A 19,530-nucleotide genomic window follows, 5' to 3' on the forward strand; every position below is an offset into this window, starting at 1 on the left:
CAAATATTTAAAAAGTCAAATTGTCTGGGAAGAGAAGCCAAATTAAATATTATATAATCCTACAATGTTTGGCATTGGTCATAGATGTCCTAGAAGAGAACATGCTGAGGTGCTTCATGGCCTTAAAGCAAATGTATTGCTCTTGATAGTAAAAGCACAGCTGGAAGAAGCTCAAATTGGAGGTTTTACACAAGTTAATGTGAAATGCAGCTGGCAACATCTCTGGAGTAGTACTACCAGAGAGGCTTTTTAATGAAGGGTAACCCTCCAAAGGTCACAAGGACCAATGCATTTAACTAAACAGAAGCAACTGCAAAAAGAACTGTGAAAGCAAAATATACAATGGTCCTGCAAACTCATTCCTCATGTATGTCAATACTTGTTCTCTTCAGCATTTTGAGAGCTTGTAGGTTTTTTTTTATTTTTACATGTGATAAGAGAATTGTGTGAGTCCTGCATTCTGCTGAAGTGTTACCTTAAAACCATGAATGCTGATTCCCAAACTACATTTTCTCTCCTTAAGTGGCATCGAAAACCAAGAAAAAGCAAAACCAGAAGCAAGAGAGAGTGGAACTCACAGGCTAATGATAATCAGTCTTGTCTGCTTTTGTTGGATGATTGTAGAATCAGAAAGAGAACGCTTAATACACACAAAATCGTTCATCCATTCCCTTTGTGTCTTTTGGAGCTTCCATAATGAAGAAGACGACATTTGCATTTAAGAATGAGCATTTATCAATGATGTTATTTTACTTTAAAAGTAAAGTAAAGTTAAGTAAATTAAAGTTAATATAATTTTTGAATGTTACAGATTAACTAGGTTTAATATGGTTAGTTACTCTTTGGTCTTTATTTTTTTTTTTAATTTTTTTTTTACAAATTCTGTTTTTCTGGGTGGTGTTAATGTGTAATTTATTCAGGCTGGAGTAATATCTTCATGTCAGTGGGGTGACCACAGTTTGCTCCAAAGAATCTGTGCCTCATAATGTGTATCTGATGTGTGAATGTGTGGAATTTTTTAAGTGCAACCAGTGCTCATCATTCCATGAGATGAATTCTGTACAATAGAAAACCCAGTAAGAGTATTTGAAATGAATGATTCCATGTTGATGATTATTAGAGAGGGGCCAGTGCTGCAGCAGTTTACTGGTGAACATTCACAGGTATTGGTTATTGTTTTCAGGAATGTAGGCAGAAAGTGAGAATTCTGAGTTCTTATATAAATATGTAGCAGTGAGAAATTTGAATCCAAGGAACCATCTTGGGGATTTTTGTAATAATGGTTTCAATAATAATAATAGTAGTAATAATGGCTAAGGTTTGAAGTAAACTAAGTTTTTTAACTGAAGAATGATATGGAAATAATTTTTTTCTAGACCAGTGCTTTGGGCAGAGATTGAGACTATAATGGTTTCTGTAAAGGAAATAAGGAAAATTACACCTACTTATAATGGTGCAGTAGTGGTGGGCGTTTTGTGGATCTGTCCCATGGGTATGTTTACTTGTTTTTCATATACTCACTTCAAGACACAAATACCCACTAAATGCCCTCTGCCTTCATACCTGACATACCATCAGCATATTCCAGACATGAGCCATTTGACTAGAAGAAATTCTCTGCAGCAGAACTCATCACTGAGCTCTGAGATGTGGCAGTTATTGCATTTATAAGGGTTATGGAATATAGTATGGGAATATGATACAAAAATAGAATTAAAATGGACCTGTATTAATAGAAGAAAGGACAGGGGAAAAGAAAAGCAAAGGCTGAAGAGCAGGCTCTGTGTAGCAGACTGTGAAGCAGCCGTGGTGCTAGATCTTATCAGATGTTTTGTCTCTCAAATGCGCACGACAAATGAATGAAAATAAAAAAAAAAAATTATTCATGAGAGAATTCTAGTTTTCTAGAGATGAAAAAGTAAAAGGAAAATACGGTTATATGATGCAGAGCAAACTTCTTCTAGTCCTTTGTTAGGAAGGATGCAAGTTTACGCATTTTGTATCTATCCCTGCAGAACCACAACACCGAGTTGGTAGTACACCACAGATCCCAGAATCAGGGGAGAGCCAAAGAGAAAAGCAGCTGACCTGAACTGTCACTAGCACTCTTGCATTACTTCATGCTCAGTGGAGCTGCAAAGATAACCAATCTTGCACAGGTTGAAATCCAGAGTGTTTCCAAGAACTGAGTTAATTAGTGAAGTATCCTAAAGTTAACTAACTCCCCTGCCAAGAAATGGGCTCTTCCATTTTCCTCACATGATTATCTGGGCACTTTCACTTTTCCATATATAGGAGCAGCTCAGGGACTGACAGATCAGGCTAGGTAGGGATACAGACTTCAGGCACATGCATACTCCTTACATGCAGGCACGGATGCAAGCACGTGCTGCTTTCACACACTGAAATTCAAGTTAGCCCACGAGGTGATAAGTGAAGACAGCAATAGTCCTGCTGCTAAAGAGCCTTCTTAAACAGAAGGCACTGAAGGTAGAGCTCTTCAGCCACCGTTTGTAATAATCCATCAGGAGCAGCATCACAGCCATGAATGGGCCGGTGGATGGTTTATGTGATTACACGCTTGATGATGAAGGGGCTTTCATGTTCACGTCGGAGTCCGTGGGAGAAGGACATCCAGGTAAGAAGCCAGCTCTGGTAAAAGTCTAAAAAGTGTAATATTTTCATTTGAGGTATTTTAAAAGCCTAAAGAAGAATTCACCTGGTGTTAATCTTATTAGAGAAGTTATTTTTCACAGGGTGCTTTTTCTACTTTATTTCCACTGGACTTTGTCCATACAGACTGTGGAACTGCTATAACTAGAGTGCTTACAACATTTTATGTGCTTTTGCAGGGTGTGTGTTTAGCTGAGGAAGGCAGTGAGGTTTATGGGTGCTGCTCCTTCCTTTTCATCTAAATTTCTTTCAGTATTCCTGTGGAGACACTACTGTATCTCTAACAGGCTCAAGTTTCCCATATGGGTGAGAATGCATAGCTTGCTTCTCAAGTTCCATATCTTTATGGGTCCTGTGAAACTGTCCTGCACATATGGAGTGGTCTAAGACTGTCACCTATGTCAGGAATATCCCTAAGCAGCCTATCTTAGAGCCTTTTTTTAGTGGTCCCAGCAGCTGTACATGGCAAAGTCACCAATTTGCCCCCTGCCTCCCACCCCTTTCCATCATCTGATGCAATATATGGAATTGCTTAAGCAAATAGTGGACAGTTATTTGCTAAACTTTATGTATGGTCAGCAGAGATTAGTTCAATTTTATTGAAAACAAATATTCATCCACCATAAACATACACCTTATGTCAACAGCAACTGTTCCCTCAAGTGAGGCCAGGGGACAATGGGCTATTTGAGGTCCTGAAAAGTGTATTTGTTTTAGAAGCTGATTTGGTGGCCTGTGCTTTTTGCTGTATTAAGGCTTTTCAGGTCTGTATTCATATTATGTGAGTGAATCATAAATGGGTGGAATGATGTTATAGCAGAGGACAAAAAGGTCACTAGTGAGAACTTTATGTCTATAGTTTGATACTCTTCTAGATTAACTCATTACTGCAGATCAAATCCATGGCTGATGCAATTGAGTACCTCTCTATCAATGTGAAGGCAACTACATCAGGTTAAACCAGTTGGGGTTCTTTCTGATGTAACACAGTCGGAAAATGACAGCCATGTTTTGTCCTTGGAACCTATGTCCCACATCAAATTTATATGTATTTACATTCTGTGTCTGTAGTGCTATGTCGTTTCATGGGAAATATCACATAATACAGTGTGGTAATTTTACACAGATGATGTTATTTCCAAAGACAACTGGTCGCAAGTTATGCTGCTCTAATCATTGTTTTTTAATCATTTTGGGGCAAAAATAGGGAAGTCTCAGAGCAGAGAGAGTTCAACTGAGACCCCGGATTTAGCTTTGTCGCTTGGTTTGTATTCTCACCTCCCCTCTCTTTATCTTGGTTCTTGTTTTAGAATTTGGCCATTTTTTTAGTTCTCATTCACATTCCCTCCTTTATTTCCAAACTCTCTATTGGGCCTTTCTTTTAAGCCCCATGAATTTTATTTTTCTCCTGTGCTGAAATCCTAGGCAGGCCCTTGAGAAACACAGTTACCACTTGGATATCCCTGCAGCTTCTCTCGCCCAGCAGAGCTTGCTGGGTCTTTCGGTACTGTGAAATACAAAGTACCAACCTGGGATGTTTATTTTGGAGTGAGTGGGAACTGAAATTTACCTGGGTGGGTGTTTTCAAGGCTGTGATGCTTTCTTACACAGCCTAGATCTTCACTTAGGGTAATGAAAACCCCAATGCCTATGGCAAAGGGAAGATAGAGATTCCAGATCAAAGGAGGACAGGCTGTCAGTAACTCTTGTCCTGCAAATTCTTTTTCCTGAGCATCAGCATTGGATCTGAATCATCTCAGTGACAGCTCTGGCTCCTGACAGCAAACTGATCACCCCTACATCCTGCCCAAGCCCCCCTTTTCCCCTCTGTGGTTTTGCACAGGAGGTGTAGACATGCCATTAGGATTTTATCACCCAGGAAAATCTTGGCTATTTCTTAAAATGAGGCCCAGTGCCTGAGGCTGTAGTTGGGCTTCTGATGTTATCTGTAGCAATAGAATTTTATTGTGAGTTTTGATTTCCTCTGTTTATACAAAATGGATAATTTGCGTGTTCTTGATTATTTCTCTTTCGTATGTGATAGTATAATTTTGCTAGAGGGCATTATGTGAAGTAAAGATCCTGAACCAGATCTTTGTCTGGTGGAAATTTGAATTGTTCTGATTGTATTAGCTGAGTATTGAATGCGTTAATGGAGACCTTCTTAATGCACAAAGCAGGAGAAATTACCTGCTTATTTATTTGAGTGTACAGAGAGCTGCCTTGTATCTGTGCAATGCCTGGAGCTGGGTGTCACCGAGAAGTATGGATTCCATAGAAGCAAGTAACAGCTGCCAATAATTAACTTACAGGTATTACCTGTGCTCTCCAGACACATTATAGAAGACTGTTTATGCCACCTTCTCACTCCAGATTCTTCAAAATTCCTTGGCCATAACATCTGGGAATTCCTTTCAGATCTTTAATCATTTTGTGGTTTAAATTCCAAAGTCTCTGAAGACTTACACATGACTTCTTCCTTTCAATATAGCGATAAAAGCACACAGACAGAAGCATGAAAAGGATAACTCTTTATTTTGGTCTCTATTTTGTCAGTGCTCCATTTTCCTTAGTCCTGTAATGTCTGTCATGCTGTGCAGGCTTCATGGAGCTTTGAAAAGCATTGTGTGATTCTGTGCCCCACAATATCTTGCAGATGTCAAACCACCAAGGAGTAATTCCCTCCCCTAGCTGGTGTGGCTTCAGGTGGAACTGGCTGCAAACTGGCTGCCATTCAGTTTTCCAGAAAGTACTAAGGAATCTTTTTAAAAATATAAGACAAAACATCTTCTAAAAGCACCCTCAGGTTTTCAACCATAGTAAAAGTATGTGTTTATCTTGTAGATATTCACAGGAAAAAAAATAATGAAGGAAAAAAACCCCAGAAAATGCAGATCTGTCCAGCATGTCTTAGATATAAGATTATATATATTTAATGATATGCATGATACTTCAATAAATTGTGCATTGAACAAGGAGAACAGCTGTACAAGACATTTGGACATTGCTTTCTTTTTTGCATTTCCAAAAGTGGAAGTCTTTTGTAGGAAAGCTGATTTGTTAATGAAATGCTTATGATACGTATCTGCATTTCTTCCCTGTTTAATTTTTTTAGCAGAAAACTGAGAATTGCTCTGTTTGCCATATTTTGCATATAAAAATTCACATTCTAGTTTAATTTTTTTATGTTGATAAAAATTACTTATCATTAAAATACTGAATTTAATGTTGATGATTACAGGTTTTGAAGAAAACCAACCTTGCCATTTTAAATGTTAAATGTTTATTATATTTACTACACCATCAAAGCCAGAAGTGTGGCTGTACCACTTCGTTGTGCTTTGTGGAGCTTTTTTTTGAATAAAATTTTCAGGTTTTACTGCTGCTCATAGTTGTGGTTTTTTTTTTTCTTTCTTCTCTGTGTGGTGAGTCTGTGAAACTGAATTCCTGTGAAGGTTCTGAGAACTTCTGTTAGGCTCATACATACTCTAGATTCAAGTAACAAACTTATGTCTAACTATCTGGAGAACTGTGAAGTTTCTTCTAATTATCAGAGATCACCTTTGTTGTTGAACACCTCCTTTACTTCCTTGTATTACAACTGGGATTTTGAGTAGGGTTTACCATCAGCCTCCCCAGACTCATTTTGTGGTTAGCAAAAACTGTTTCATGGCTTGTTGGCATCTCTGCCATAAGGCTGGACCTGTGGGATGGCTGGATTTCATGAAAAGAGTCATGGCTGTCTAATACTTCCCTGCTCAGTCATTTCAGATACTCCTTTTGCAATATTCATTCTATTGGATAGTAATTCATGACACAAAGGTATGCATGGACTGAATTCTGACCTACTAAATGGGTTTTTTAAGATTATATTGTCTCACCAGAAGTTTTCCATTATGCTTTCCCTGTTTCTAAAAAAGAAGGCAAAATAAAAAGGAAAAAAAAATAGTCAAACTTAACCTCTCACACTTAGCAGATAATAAGAGAAATGGGCCAGCTAAGATGAGAAATTTAAATAACATAATGGAGGGTGCACAAAGCCTGCTAAGCATTGCTAAAAATAGAATGGCTGGTTTTATTTTACACCAGAGACCGTTACTAATAGACATGCCTTTAATGCATTAATCAGCCAATCATCCAGCTGGATTTCTCTTTCCTGTCTTGATAGACATATCTGTATCTGGATTTGGATCTAGTTGCACTAGAACTGCTTTGTTGGTGCAACAACCAGATATGACATGCATTATCAAACTGATTTGCCCCAGACTATTTTAATGTAAAGGTGTGCTCCAAGTATAGTAGATCAAATTATTCTAATCTGTTATTTTAGTTTATTAGGGTCTTACCCTAATAGATGTTAAGGATCAGAAGGGTTCTTCTCCAAAATATAATCTGATCTGACCGTCATACATTAATATTAATACAGTAATATTTCATGCAAGAGTTCTTCAAAAAAGCTAGTAAATGGCAGTTGTATTTCATTCCTACCTTTTAAGAAGATATCCAATTTTCACAGACTTGAAGGATAAGGAATCCTGCATGCCTCTAAATCTTTTCAGATTTTCCTTTTTGAATCTTTATCTGTCTCTTAACTTTCATTTATCAACTGTAGTTACATTATTTCCTCTCAGAAAAAAAACCCAAAACCCATTTCTCTCAGCACAGTATTTTTAGGTTCTTAGGGACCAGGATCTCAGTGCCCATAGGGGTTTCCCCTGGCAGGCTGCCTTTCCTTCAGTCTTTCAGAACCAGGTTGAGTTTGATTGATTTCATCCTCTAAGATAGACTTTTCTGATTTAGGGCATTCGTATTCTATCCTAAACATTCCCACAGCTTCTTAACACCCTTCTAGAGTGTTTTGGCAAGAATGCATACAATAATATCCCTATGTGGGCCATACAGGGAACTTAGGCATGTGGGACAGTGGCATAAGCAGTCCCTGTCACTAGAGTTTGCTGCTGGGTATTGGACCTGCACTAAGAAAGCCATTCTATCCCCAGTTGCTCTGTTGTCTCACCCAGGTAATAAATTGCATATTGTTGTCAATATTTCTTGCTTTTATGCTTGAAAATGTGGATATATTTCCTTATAAAATGAAAACTTTGAAGAGAGCAAGCAAAGGTACATTTTAATCACTCCAGCCAGCTTTGTACAGAGGTTTGCTAAACAAGGTTCAGTTGGACTTCTAAATAAATTACAAGTCTGATTCCTATTTGGTAATAATTGTCCCAAATTTAGTAATCCATGTACAGTTCTTGCAAGGCTGAAAGTTCCAACGCAGCCTACATTTGCTAGTTGTCTTTTGTGTTTATTCTTTTTATGTTGAAGTGGTGTGATGGGAGTTAATATGGGAGATAAGAGTGTCAGAATCACATTAGTTCTCCGGTCCTTGATTTGTCCCTCTTAGCTAAATGTACACCTTCTTCATGAAAATAAGTGAGAATTTATTTTGACTTGAGCTTAAGTGTATTAAAAGCCTCAAATGACAGACTCTTACAAAACGTTGCTTTCCAACAGATTGTGTTGCACACAGCAAGGCAGGAGATTAATTTATTTTGCCACACAGCTTATTATGTCAAAATCTAAAAGCAGTACTAAGAACAGTACTTTTAAAATAAAAATAAAATTAAATTACGTAAGAAAATTAACGATTTTCATGTGGAAGAGATTGCTATGGGTGCTGCCCTTTTGTGTCCATTAGATTAGCTAGATTATTTGATTAAGATTCAATATTTGTTTTAAAGATTAGAAAAGAAACAAAGAAAAAGATAAAATATTATTATGACAAACTTCAGCTGAAACCTTTGTGTTTGGCATGTAACTAAAAGTTTACCTCAGACAAACTTCAGCTGGTAACCCCTTCTTTGCTCCTGTGTGTGTTCCCTGTGCTGCCTTAGGTGGTTTGCAGGGATTATTAATAGGTGACATTGCCAGATGGTAGGAAGCAGTGACAAAAAGCAACCCAAACCCCAGCCCTCCACTGAGCTGTGCATTATTGCTATTAATCTAAACACTTTCTCAGGCTTTACAACCAGTGTAGGCCAGGTACATTACAACTTTCTGTTGGAGTGATGGAAGCTGTGGTGGAACATCACCATTCCATTAGAGCACCACTGGTTTGCAGAGCTGATGGTCCTAGAGAAGGAGAAATCTGCCAGCAAAACCTCTTAACCTCTCAGGTTATTGTGTGCATTACACACTTGTTTCACATCCAAGTGCAGAAAACTGCAGATAAAGTTCTAGTTAGTTTACACCTAGTTAGTTTACATTACAGGTAAATGCCCAAATGTGTCTACTGAGTTTACTTGAAGGATGTTTAATGTGTCTTTCTTTTTAGCTACCTTAAATATGCCAGTAATAAGCAATAAAAGAATTCCTTTCTGAAATACCACTAAAAGTGATGTAAACAGCCCATGTTTCGTTTTGAGTGCCGTGGTTTTGAGTCACAGCTTTGATATCTTGCAGATAAAATCTGTGATCAAATCAGCGATGCTGTACTAGACGCCCATCTCAAACAGGACCCGAATGCCAAGGTTGCTTGTGGTGAGTCGTTTGCTCCTTTGCTTTAAGTCATCACACAGTCACTTCTTTTTTTTAGGATGTTTGCAAAGACCTAACTCATTTCACTCTCAAAAAATGACATAAGAATTTCAGTTTTTAAAAGGAGAGATGAGAAGAAGCAGTAAATTTTTTTGTAAAGACTGAAGAGCAAGCAGGTTGTAGAAGAGTAGAGCCATTGATTTTGTGTGGGGACCGAATTGTCCTGGAAGGAACAGGTTTGCATATCACTGAATCATGCTTGGTGTTATGACTTTCCCATTTGTAAATTGGATATATTAGTTTTTTCCTTGCTTTGAGACAGATGGTGAATATGAAAAGAATTTTTTATAGCTGGAGTTACAATGCTAAAAATATGAATAGAAAGGATTTACACTGTATACATCCAATAGATCTCTCAAAATCAGCATCATCACAAACACAGTTCTTTGTCTTAGTGGCTGGCTTATTCTGCTATTGTACTCCTGTTCTCATCTCTCTTTTCAGAGACAGTGTGTAAGACAGGAATGGTGTTGCTCTGTGGGGAGATCACTTCTCGTGCTATTGTGGATTACCAGCGAGTTGTCCGAGATGCTATTAGACACATTGGCTATGATGATTCAGCTAAAGGTTGGTGGAAAAACTCATGAAATCATGGAACAGCAAGCAATAGGCAACGACAAAACAGGTCTGTCACCACTTACACACAGGGGCTTTAGCAAGCCTGATACAAACGGAATGTGCTGTGTGAGAGCTGCCTACATGGTGCTATATGATACATTTTCTGGCTTTACCCCAGTAAGTAAAAACCTTTTATTAGTTAAAACTGAATTTGGAGTAGGCAGACTATACTTTGAACTGTGGTATTTGGCCACAATAGTTAACTGCAACTTGAGCCATAGAACCTACCACTCCTCCAAACTTGCAAGAACTTGACTTTTGGTCTTTCATGTGGCAAGCTGGTTGTTGCACCTTGGTGCAAAAGAGAGGGAAGAAACCTAGTTCATTTCATTGTACCTTTGTATTTTTGTACTGCAGTAGCATTTGGAATTCCCAGGTGTAAAGGTGGTTGTCACTGCAGGGTGCTTTGTCAGCTCTGAATATCTCCTTTTGCACTCAGCAGTGTGTTGTCCAGACCTAGGTTGTGAGATATGCAAATGATAAAAAACACAAAATGCTCTGTGCACCAGACACATTTCACTTTCTGATTTGCATGTATCTGTTTATACAGTAGAAATATTCCAAGTATTCTGTTACAGTGAAGTGTATCTTTTAAGAGCTTTTGGTTTACAAGTTGTTTACTGCAGTCCTTTGATTGCAATCCAATTTGCAGGAGGTTGTGATGGGAGAATATTACAGCAGCTCAGCTGCAGGTAGCCTGCACTGTCACACAACTGCAGTGCTTTCAGAAAACAGAAGCAAATCTAGGAGGTCATAGATCTCCTTTTTATCCAAACTGTCAACAATGATGAGGGGAGATTTGGTGACGCAGTAAAAAACAATTCCTAGAAGTAAAAACTAACCCTAAACCAAACAATTATATACAGAAATATAGTTTTCATCTCTACATAGCCCACTGAAAAGAGGGTGAAGAGCATTCAAGTGGATCATATGCATATGGACACGGATGATGTTGTATTGGCTGAACACGAGTTTGGTCAGCAGCTATCAGTAGCTACAGTTCTAGGAAAGGTTGGATTTGGAGAGAAGCAAGTTACTATTAATATACCTAGGAACAGGTGGGAAATTTTGCCACAATCTTCTGTAAGTCTTTCAAATTCTTTTTAAAACCTTACTTTTGCTCTTGGAAAGTCGTGTAAATTCCCACTTCCAGATTTGTTGTGAGACCTGAGTCTGGTGTTTTTCTGTTTGTGGTTCATGCAAAGCCCCATGAGAGATTTGAGTAGGGACACTGCTTTGTGTGTATTACAAATAATGTGGAGAGAGCAGAATCTTCAGTTGCTGGAAAACTCAGCTTCTGGGAATTCATGTAGAGAACTTCGTTAGTATTCATTTGGGAGAGGCTCATAATCTGTGTTGCCTTGGCACAGGGAGTCAGTGCAAGAAAAAATAACCTGTAACAAGCAAGAAGGGCAACCCTGTATGATCTACCCCATCCAAAAAAGATTTCAAGTGTGGTATTGACAAAAATTTTACTAAAGAATAGTAGTTTGGTTTTGAGTTCTGAATGTGGTATCCTTCAGAATAAAAATTTTGTCCTCTGGTTCCAGGTTACTTTCCGTAGTTGTGAGAGAAAAAGTTAATTCACTGCTGTTATTTTTTCCTAATAGGCTTTGACTACAAGACTTGTAATGTTTTAGTGGCACTGGAACAGCAGTCACCTGATATTGCCCAAGGTGTTCATCTACACAGGAATGAAGAAGATGTTGGTGCCGGAGATCAGGTAGACATAGCATCACATCTAAAACACCAAAGCTGTTTAAATGGAAAAAGTTTGCTCCATCTTAATGCCCTATTTTTTATGTCAAAACCCATCAAAGTATTTCCATACTTTCCTTTACCCCAGAATAAACCCCATAATTTTACTAAAACAGTTGGAGGTTCCTTGAGGGCAGACTTTTGTTTTAGCACTCCTGTCAAATCAGGAGAGCTCTGGCAGTTTGTAGTGGCTGAGGAGGTTCCCTTTAGAACTCAGCAAAGGTTTTTTCTTATGTATTTCATGTTTTTGTTTTGTAGTTTTAGGTTCATCAGACCATTCATCTTGCAGCCAGGCATGCCATACAACATAGAATAAAGAAAGGAACTTTTCACATTCAAAGAGCTGTTGAGATTTTGTGCAGCAAAAAATTAGGTGATGTTTTACCCGCCCTCAGCATTAGTACAATAAATACCAGAGTACATTTAGTTCTCACTTATTCCCAGAGGCAGCTCTTGTAATAGGTGCTCCATGTAATTAAGGCTGTCCAAACTGCATTTCTCTGAGCTAAGGAACACATGTAGGCATTTATGGTGTGTTCCCAATGGAGAGATACTAACAGAAAAACTGCACAGTGTGAATGATGCCATATTAGTTAATTCAACATTTACTAGTTATCATTAGAAGTAATATCTAGTTTATACAAGTGCTGTTGAGAACTGTAAGTGCAAGTATCAGAGTTCAGGAGCCAAGCTAATATTGTTAAAAAAATCCCTTGAGGGCTAAATTAAAACGATTTTCTGCTGTCATGGGGACATAATACTACATAAGAGGAAAAGAGATATGACTTTCTTTGACACTTTGATGGCCTCACTTTCCATTTGATCAAAGTGCCTTCCTGCCTTTTTTTTCCCCCCACAACCTACACTGAATGAGGAGAAAGAAAATGCTGCCAATTCTATTTAGCAAATGTTCATCTGATACAGGGAACATGACGGAATTATAAAAGTAATATATAAATATGTGAATATAACAGTAGAAGCTGTGACTCTGAGCATGTGGCATTGAAAAATCTGAGGCAGGTGCCTTAAACTGTTTGAAGGGTATGTCCTTCATGGAGTGCTCACACCCCATTCCACTGAAATTTCATATGTGAGATGCAGTAAGTATAAGTGTATCTGTATTTATACATAAAAGCCTCTGGAACATTTCCAGCCTACCAAAAACATCTTTCCTATGACAGAATAGTCCTGAAATATTTTCTCCAGCAGATTTTTTTTTTTCTGTGACAGAACCTATTGGGGTTTTTTTGCAGATATGTCTTTGTTTTTGTTCAGGTATGTAGCTCAACATGTAAGCCTTCAGGCTAGTGAAAAAATTCTAGGAACATGGTCTGCTTTTCATTACACTATAACGTGTTGGAGCCTGATCTGAGTTTTGGCTTCTTGCACTGTGATTAAAACAGTAGAAAGTAAACCTGAGGATACTGCTGACTCTTTGCTTCAGATGAAATCTCATTGCCTTTGGTTGCGGTGCCTTTAACAGTGATAGAAGTATGTTCTCTCCTTCTGCAGGGTTTGATGTTTGGTTATGCAACAGATGAGACAGAAGAATGCATGCCCCTAACAATTATTCTTGCTCACAAACTGAACGCCAGGTTAGCAGAGCTGAGGCGTAACGGAGAACTCCCTTGGCTGAGGCCCGACTCCAAGACACAGGTAAATACTGCAGGGGATTGTCCACAACGTTGGAAACCAGCACCTTTTCTTTCCAGAAATACTGAATTATTTTTGAAGACAGCAGTAGATGTGTTTCAGCCTATCAGGACAACCTACAAGGAGCAGATAAAGCTTTTCCACTGCTTGACATTGTCTCCTCGGCTGTTGGAAAATGGTTAACTTGTCTCAGAGCACTCTGCCACCTGCCACTGAAGGGACATTTAGCCCTTCAGAACTAAAGTGGTTTGTGCTTGTTGGAAAAGTGACATCCCAAGGATTTATTTGTAATTAGGGGTTCAGGCTGACATTTTCAAGATGCACTAGGAACATAAATTTCTGAGGCTTGAGAGTTTTGAAGGAAATCCCACCTGAAAGACATATTTTGGGTGATTTCATAGAGAATGAATGGGTTCTTATTGAGTTGGGGTTTTTCTTTTTTTTTCTTTTTTTTTTTTTTTTTTTTTTTTTTTAAGAAAGAATGGGTTTTTTTTGTTTTGGGGGTTTTTTTTTTTTTTTTTTTTTTTTTTTTTTTTTTTCTTTAGTATAGCAAAAATTCAGTGAGGAAATACATTGGCATTACTGTGAGCAGTGATCACTCTAACATCCGTAGTGATTTTGTTACAGTTTAGCTTTTGGAATAGCCTGGGTGACTTTTGATGGATACCAGTGACACATTGACAGCAGCTCTGTTGTTTTTCCCTGCTGTCCCTGTGTCCCTCAGGTGACAGTTCAGTACATCCAGAAGAACGGGGCAGTGATCCCAGTACGTGTTCACACCATTGTGATCTCGGTGCAGCACGATGAGACCATTTCTCTGGAGAACATGCGCCGGACCCTGAAGGAACGGGTGATCCAAGTCGTTGTCCCTGCCAAATACTTGGATGACAAAACTGTTTATCACCTTCAGCCCAGTGGACGTTTTGTTATTGGAGGGCCTCAGGTTTGTGTTGTTGTATTATTCTGGAGGTCTTACAAGGTTGCTTTTCACTGTATGTTTGTCTTCAGTGCTCAGGTTTTGGCATGTCTGTCCCAGGGTAAGGAGCAAGCTGCCCAGTGGAAGACTTTTCCTGATGTGGGAGAAGAGCCCAGGGTTTCACATGTGCTATGCCAAAGTAACATTTGAGGGCCTGGTGATACTGTACATGTGTTGTGACCAGGCAGGCAAGTCTGCATCCAGTCTTCCATTGCATGTAGAGTGCACAGCCCCGTTCTGGATTTTCTCAAACCCTCTGGGGACCAACTCTGAGTGAGACCTGCAGTCTTTCCTCATCGGAAGCACCTCTTAGAGAGAGATGGACAAGAGAAGCTTTACTTCTCTTACAATGAACCTGCTTTTCAGATCTGCATAGCTCTCACTGTTCTGTCTGATACCAGTAGAGTTGAAGGTGTTCACCTGTCCTGAAAATCAGCCCCAATAAGGCTTCTTTTGGTGAGAAAATAAATGTTCCTTTTACTTTTAGGCAGTGCAGGAGAAGGGATTTATAGTTTTATCCTGTTCTCACCAAAGTCAGGAAGAACTTCTACTCTCTGTAGGATCAGCAGTTCTGAGATTCAGTTTTTGAAAACAAATTTACCATTATGAATGTTTTCATCTTCAGATGCCTTCAGAATTATCACAACAAAACTTCAAAGCTCCTTCCTGAAATTAGGTTCAATTTTACAACAAATCCAAGTAGATGGTGTTTTCCCTTTGTTTTATAAATTCATTCACTTACCAGCATTTTCTAGAATTATTTCTAAGGCACTCTTTTTTATATTAGTCCCATGTAACAGGTAGGAAGATGTTGAGATTTATCACTATAATTATTGGTTCTAAAAAACGTATTTCTATGCAGTTGAATGGGTTGTATCACTGTAACTTTGTGTATCATTGACATCCTAGACTATGCACAAAAGGAGAGTCAAACTTGAGCTGTAATTTAGAGTGAATGAACCAAGGCAGCAATCATAGCTACACAGAAAAAGAAGGCTAGACACAGAAAAAATTTATGTGTGCAGTGAAGTGCACCCATTAAAAATGTAAATCTTTCAGATGTGTGCTGAACTGCATCCATTTAAAAATGTACTATAGTTACAAGTGATAAGCCAGCCAGGTATTCCTTGCTGCTCTTGTGTTGGAGCTGTGTTGCATGTGTTTGCACATGCAAACTGAGAACAGTCACAGTGTCCATTTACAGCTGTTTAAACCTGGGCTAAGTTTACTTAGTATGGGTCAATCTGCCTATGTGTCCATGACCTTCCAACTGCTATCATCACTTGTGCAATTTACAATGTCATTGCAGCATAGAAATAACTATTTCTTCTCTTGGCTGCAACAGCTTTAGCTTTCTGCTTATTTCTCAGAAGAGTGTTACTCAGTTTTATTTTTAACAAAGCTAGCTACAGGAGGCTGTCTTACCTCAAGCTCAATTCATCTAAGTATGATACATATATTTCACTTGGGATTCTCATCTTATGTTTTTGAGTGTGGTGGGACCTTGAATTCTGGCTATGGCAAAATGAGTAGGTTTGCTGCTGTCATCGTTTCCCTACCAGCAGTACCTGCTGGTGTGATGAGGACAGACCCTACAGCTCATCACAGCAATGACTTCCACACACATTACAAGTGCATTTGCACTTGTTCAGCACCTTTGAAACAAGGGGTGGTTTTTTTGCCTTTCACATGTCCATTTATTCCTCTCACTCAGTTCTGCAGCCAAGTCATGGTGGCATGCAAGGTGTTCTCATTGCAGCTGTCTGCACCATCAAAACTTGAGGTTTTGAGGCAAGCAGAAAAACCCAAACACAGGATCCTTTAATACATGCTCAGCTATATAAAATCCAGATTTATGTCTCAGTGCTTTCTTAGCAGAATTGAACAAACAGTGCCAAAGGTTTACTTCTATGTATATGCGCAGTCTTTCTAAGAAAAAACTTTGACTCCCCACTTGTGTTTGCCATGCAAACATTCCAGCAGTTAAATTTTAGTGACGTGATGTTCTGAGGCAAAGAATTTAAAATCTCCCTGCATGGGTGGCAGCGGAATTTAAAATTTGAACATGTTTTATTTCACACCAGAAAGCTTAAGGATTTAGTAAAGTGTAGGTGTTGGATAATTAGTCTAGTGCTGATCAGCTCACCCAGATCAAATGAAAATATGAAGTACTTGTGAAGATCAGTCAGGATAGCTGTAGGCCACTAGAATATTATCTGTGCTTCCTTATTTAATAATTGAAAATATTCATCTATAAGTATCTGTTCTTAGAAATAACTAATCCTTTCTCAATTACCTATGACTGCCTACTACTCTGTGCCATTGTGTATAGTTCAAATTAGACTATAAATATTTTAGGGTTGGAAATGCAGTTTTTAATACATATATGACAGTCTCTGATACTGCACTGGCAGTGCTGGGTGCCAATGTCCATGTACCATCTATAAGGTACTACTGACATACCTTTGACTGTAAATAAAAAAAGAATCTACTATTTAATATTCACACAATTTGTGATTTTGACTAAAAGATACAAAAACCTGGATTTATTTTTTTTTTAAATATTTTAACAGTGTGAAATCTCTCAATAGTTCCTTTATGGCACATAATGCTTTAGCAACATCCTATAATAGGTTTGAATACTTAGTAGGTAATTTCTAAACCAAAGCTTCCATATTGACAATTAAAACAGGCAGTGCATGCTGTAGTTATCTGGGTGTAAGCCTCTTTGCTTGATTAACCAAACAAATTTGTGAATGGCTTATCTTGAGAATCTGGCTTTAAAGAGCAATTACAGCCTCTGTTGTGCCTTGGTGAGACAAGTCCGTTCCTTCAGCTACCCCAGCAATGCCTGTGGTCAAACTACACGTTGCTGCAGTGTTCTGCGGGAATGCCTAGCCTTGTTTGAGACTGAATGGATGTGAAATGAATGCCTTCTGTCCCTGGTGCAGGGTGACGCTGGTGTCACTGGCAGGAAGATCATCGTGGACACGTACGGCGGCTGGGGAGCGCACGGCGGCGGGGCCTTCTCTGGCAAAGACTACACCAAGGTGGACAGGTCGGCCGCCTACGCTGCCCGCTGGGTGGCCAAGTCCCTGGTGAAAGCTGGGCTCTGCCGCCGTGTTCTGGTTCAGGTATGGTTTGCTAAGGGTGTTGCTTCTCCTTTTTAGATTTTCTTTTCTTTTCTGTGCCCATGGTACGAGCCGCTGTAGTAGAAGTGGTGTTGCTGATGGTTTTTTGGAGAAAGGAAGACTTGATGCTTGGTTCAAGCCCACTGTAATGTCACTAATAATCAGCTGGCTTCTTAAAACTGGAACTTGGCATTTAGCTTTTTGGCTATTTTATTGGCTATTTTTACGGATATTTGTTGAGCCCTCAATCCTCTGACACTCACTGGCATTGAAATGAGCAAGAAGTGACTGGATAATGGGGGAGAAAGTAGTCCAGAGGCCTTAGCATTTTCAAAGTTTTCTCTTCTTTGTTTCTACAAATACAGATTGTGCAAATGTGAGAGGTGAGGGAGAGGCCTTAGTTTTCATAAGATGATTCATAAATTAATGCTTTCACTGCTGCCCACTGTTGCCCCGAGGTGCTGTGTTTATTGGCTGACTAAGGTACCTTTTCCCCACAGGTGTCTTATGCCATTGGGGTTGCTCATCCACTGTCTATTTCACTGTTCACTTACGGAACTTCCCAAAAAACAGAGAAAGAGCTGCTGGACATTGTGCACAAAAACTTTGATCTTCGGCCTGGAGTCATTGTCAGGTAAAGAAACACACAGAAAGGAAAATATCCCAGTAGTTGCACCCAAGAAATTATTTCTTGCAAAATCTTCAGCTGTTTCTGAAGGTTTGGCCTTCTATAGTATATGGAAGTCAAATAAAACAACTCTTTCATTCCAAGAACTTTAAGTTACTTTGCTCTGATAAAAAGGTATCGTTTGGTTTACCAAATGAATTTAAGGTTATTTCATCTTTTCCATTACAATTAATAATTCTTAGTAATAAGGCCTTTTCCTGTAGCCCTAAGGTAAAGACATTACAGACAGTTGAGTAGTGTTGTCACTTTAAATGTCTCCATTGAACATGTTCATTGATATGCTTACATCCCCAGAATATGCTTGCTTCTTTAAGGGGGTGGGATGGATATCAACATCAGGATTTTAATAGTAATTATCATGAAGTATCCTAATATGAATTTTTTTCCCTTCTTTTTATTATACAAACAGGGATCTGGATTTGAAAAAGCCCATTTACCAGAAGACTGCATGTTATGGTCACTTTGGAAGACAGGAATTCTCATGGGAAGTGCCTAAGAAACTTGTGTTTTGACATTAGTGGCATGTCACCTTTTAAAACCAGAAAGGAAGACCACTAATGATGAGGATGCTTCTGAAAATCAAATTTGACAGCTTTATATTCAACATAAGGAATTTTAGATTTTAAAAGGAAAGAAAGAAAAGGTTATTTTCTTGGAAATTGATTTTTTTAAACCCTCAGTGTCTTTCATTATCTAAGATATAATGGACAGAGTCTGTTTTTTTAATCAGCATAACACAGCAAAATACAGTTTACTTTTAACTGCTGCTCTGTTGGTTCTTTGGATAAAGACAAAGTGTGACTCAGGTACTAAAACCAAAAGCTGAACCTCAAACCTTTGATGGGCAAAGGTGAAGATAACTTTCCCAACTCTGACTAAGGATCAGCAGATCTGTTGCTTCTGATTAGACAATGGGAAATTCTGGGGTCCAATTTCCTTACTGGAGTTAGCAATGCATACACCTGGGGGCTGCTTTGATGGGAGAAGGCTGAATAGTACCTAACAGTATCTTTGCCTCTTTTATAAAAGATGTTAACATATGTGTAATATTTAAATCACCTTCAGTGCATATGTGCTGCTACTGTCGCGTTTCAATTACTTCTGTTTTTGAAACACAAGTGCTCTCCTATGACACAACAATCATAGAATAAAAAGCTTTTTCCTACCCTCTATGTAAAGGTGTATCTTTTTCTATGTTTTTTTTTAATGCTGCTGTAAAATGGTCCATCTCAACTCAGCTGCTTCTACTCTTGTAGGAATTTAGTTTACCAAAATAATGAAATTTGATTTTGAAATTGTTATATGCATTTCCCTGTTAAGACATGTATGATCACTCTTTAGTCCCTGTGACTAACAGAAATTCAGTGAATTTTTATTTGTAACTCTTAGGTTTGTGCTATACAGTATTTTTTCATCATTTTTGTTCCCAAGCA

The 19,530-nt window shown here is 38.6% G+C and overlaps 1 protein-coding gene across 1 annotated transcript; it reads left to right on the plus strand.

Annotated features, from left to right (window-relative positions):
• Positions 1-2,326: 2,326 nt before the first annotated feature.
• On the plus strand, positions 2,327-19,264 carry MAT1A (methionine adenosyltransferase 1A). The gene is made up of 9 exons (XM_041474405.1): positions 2,327-2,638; positions 9,139-9,216; positions 9,718-9,840; positions 11,502-11,614; positions 13,162-13,305; positions 14,027-14,245; positions 17,230-17,412; positions 17,910-18,043; positions 18,507-19,264. The coding sequence occupies exons 1-9, from the start codon at positions 2,545-2,547 to the stop codon at positions 18,607-18,609; spliced, it is 1,191 nt and encodes a 396-aa protein (XP_041330339.1). The 5' UTR covers positions 2,327-2,544; the 3' UTR covers positions 18,610-19,264.
• The last annotated feature ends 266 nt before the right edge of the window (positions 19,265-19,530 follow it).

Source organism: Pyrgilauda ruficollis, unplaced genomic scaffold (genome assembly GCF_017590135.1).
Source record: "Pyrgilauda ruficollis isolate IOZ18807 unplaced genomic scaffold, ASM1759013v1 scaffold11, whole genome shotgun sequence".
Lineage (NCBI taxonomy): Eukaryota > Metazoa > Chordata > Aves > Passeriformes > Passeridae > Pyrgilauda > Pyrgilauda ruficollis.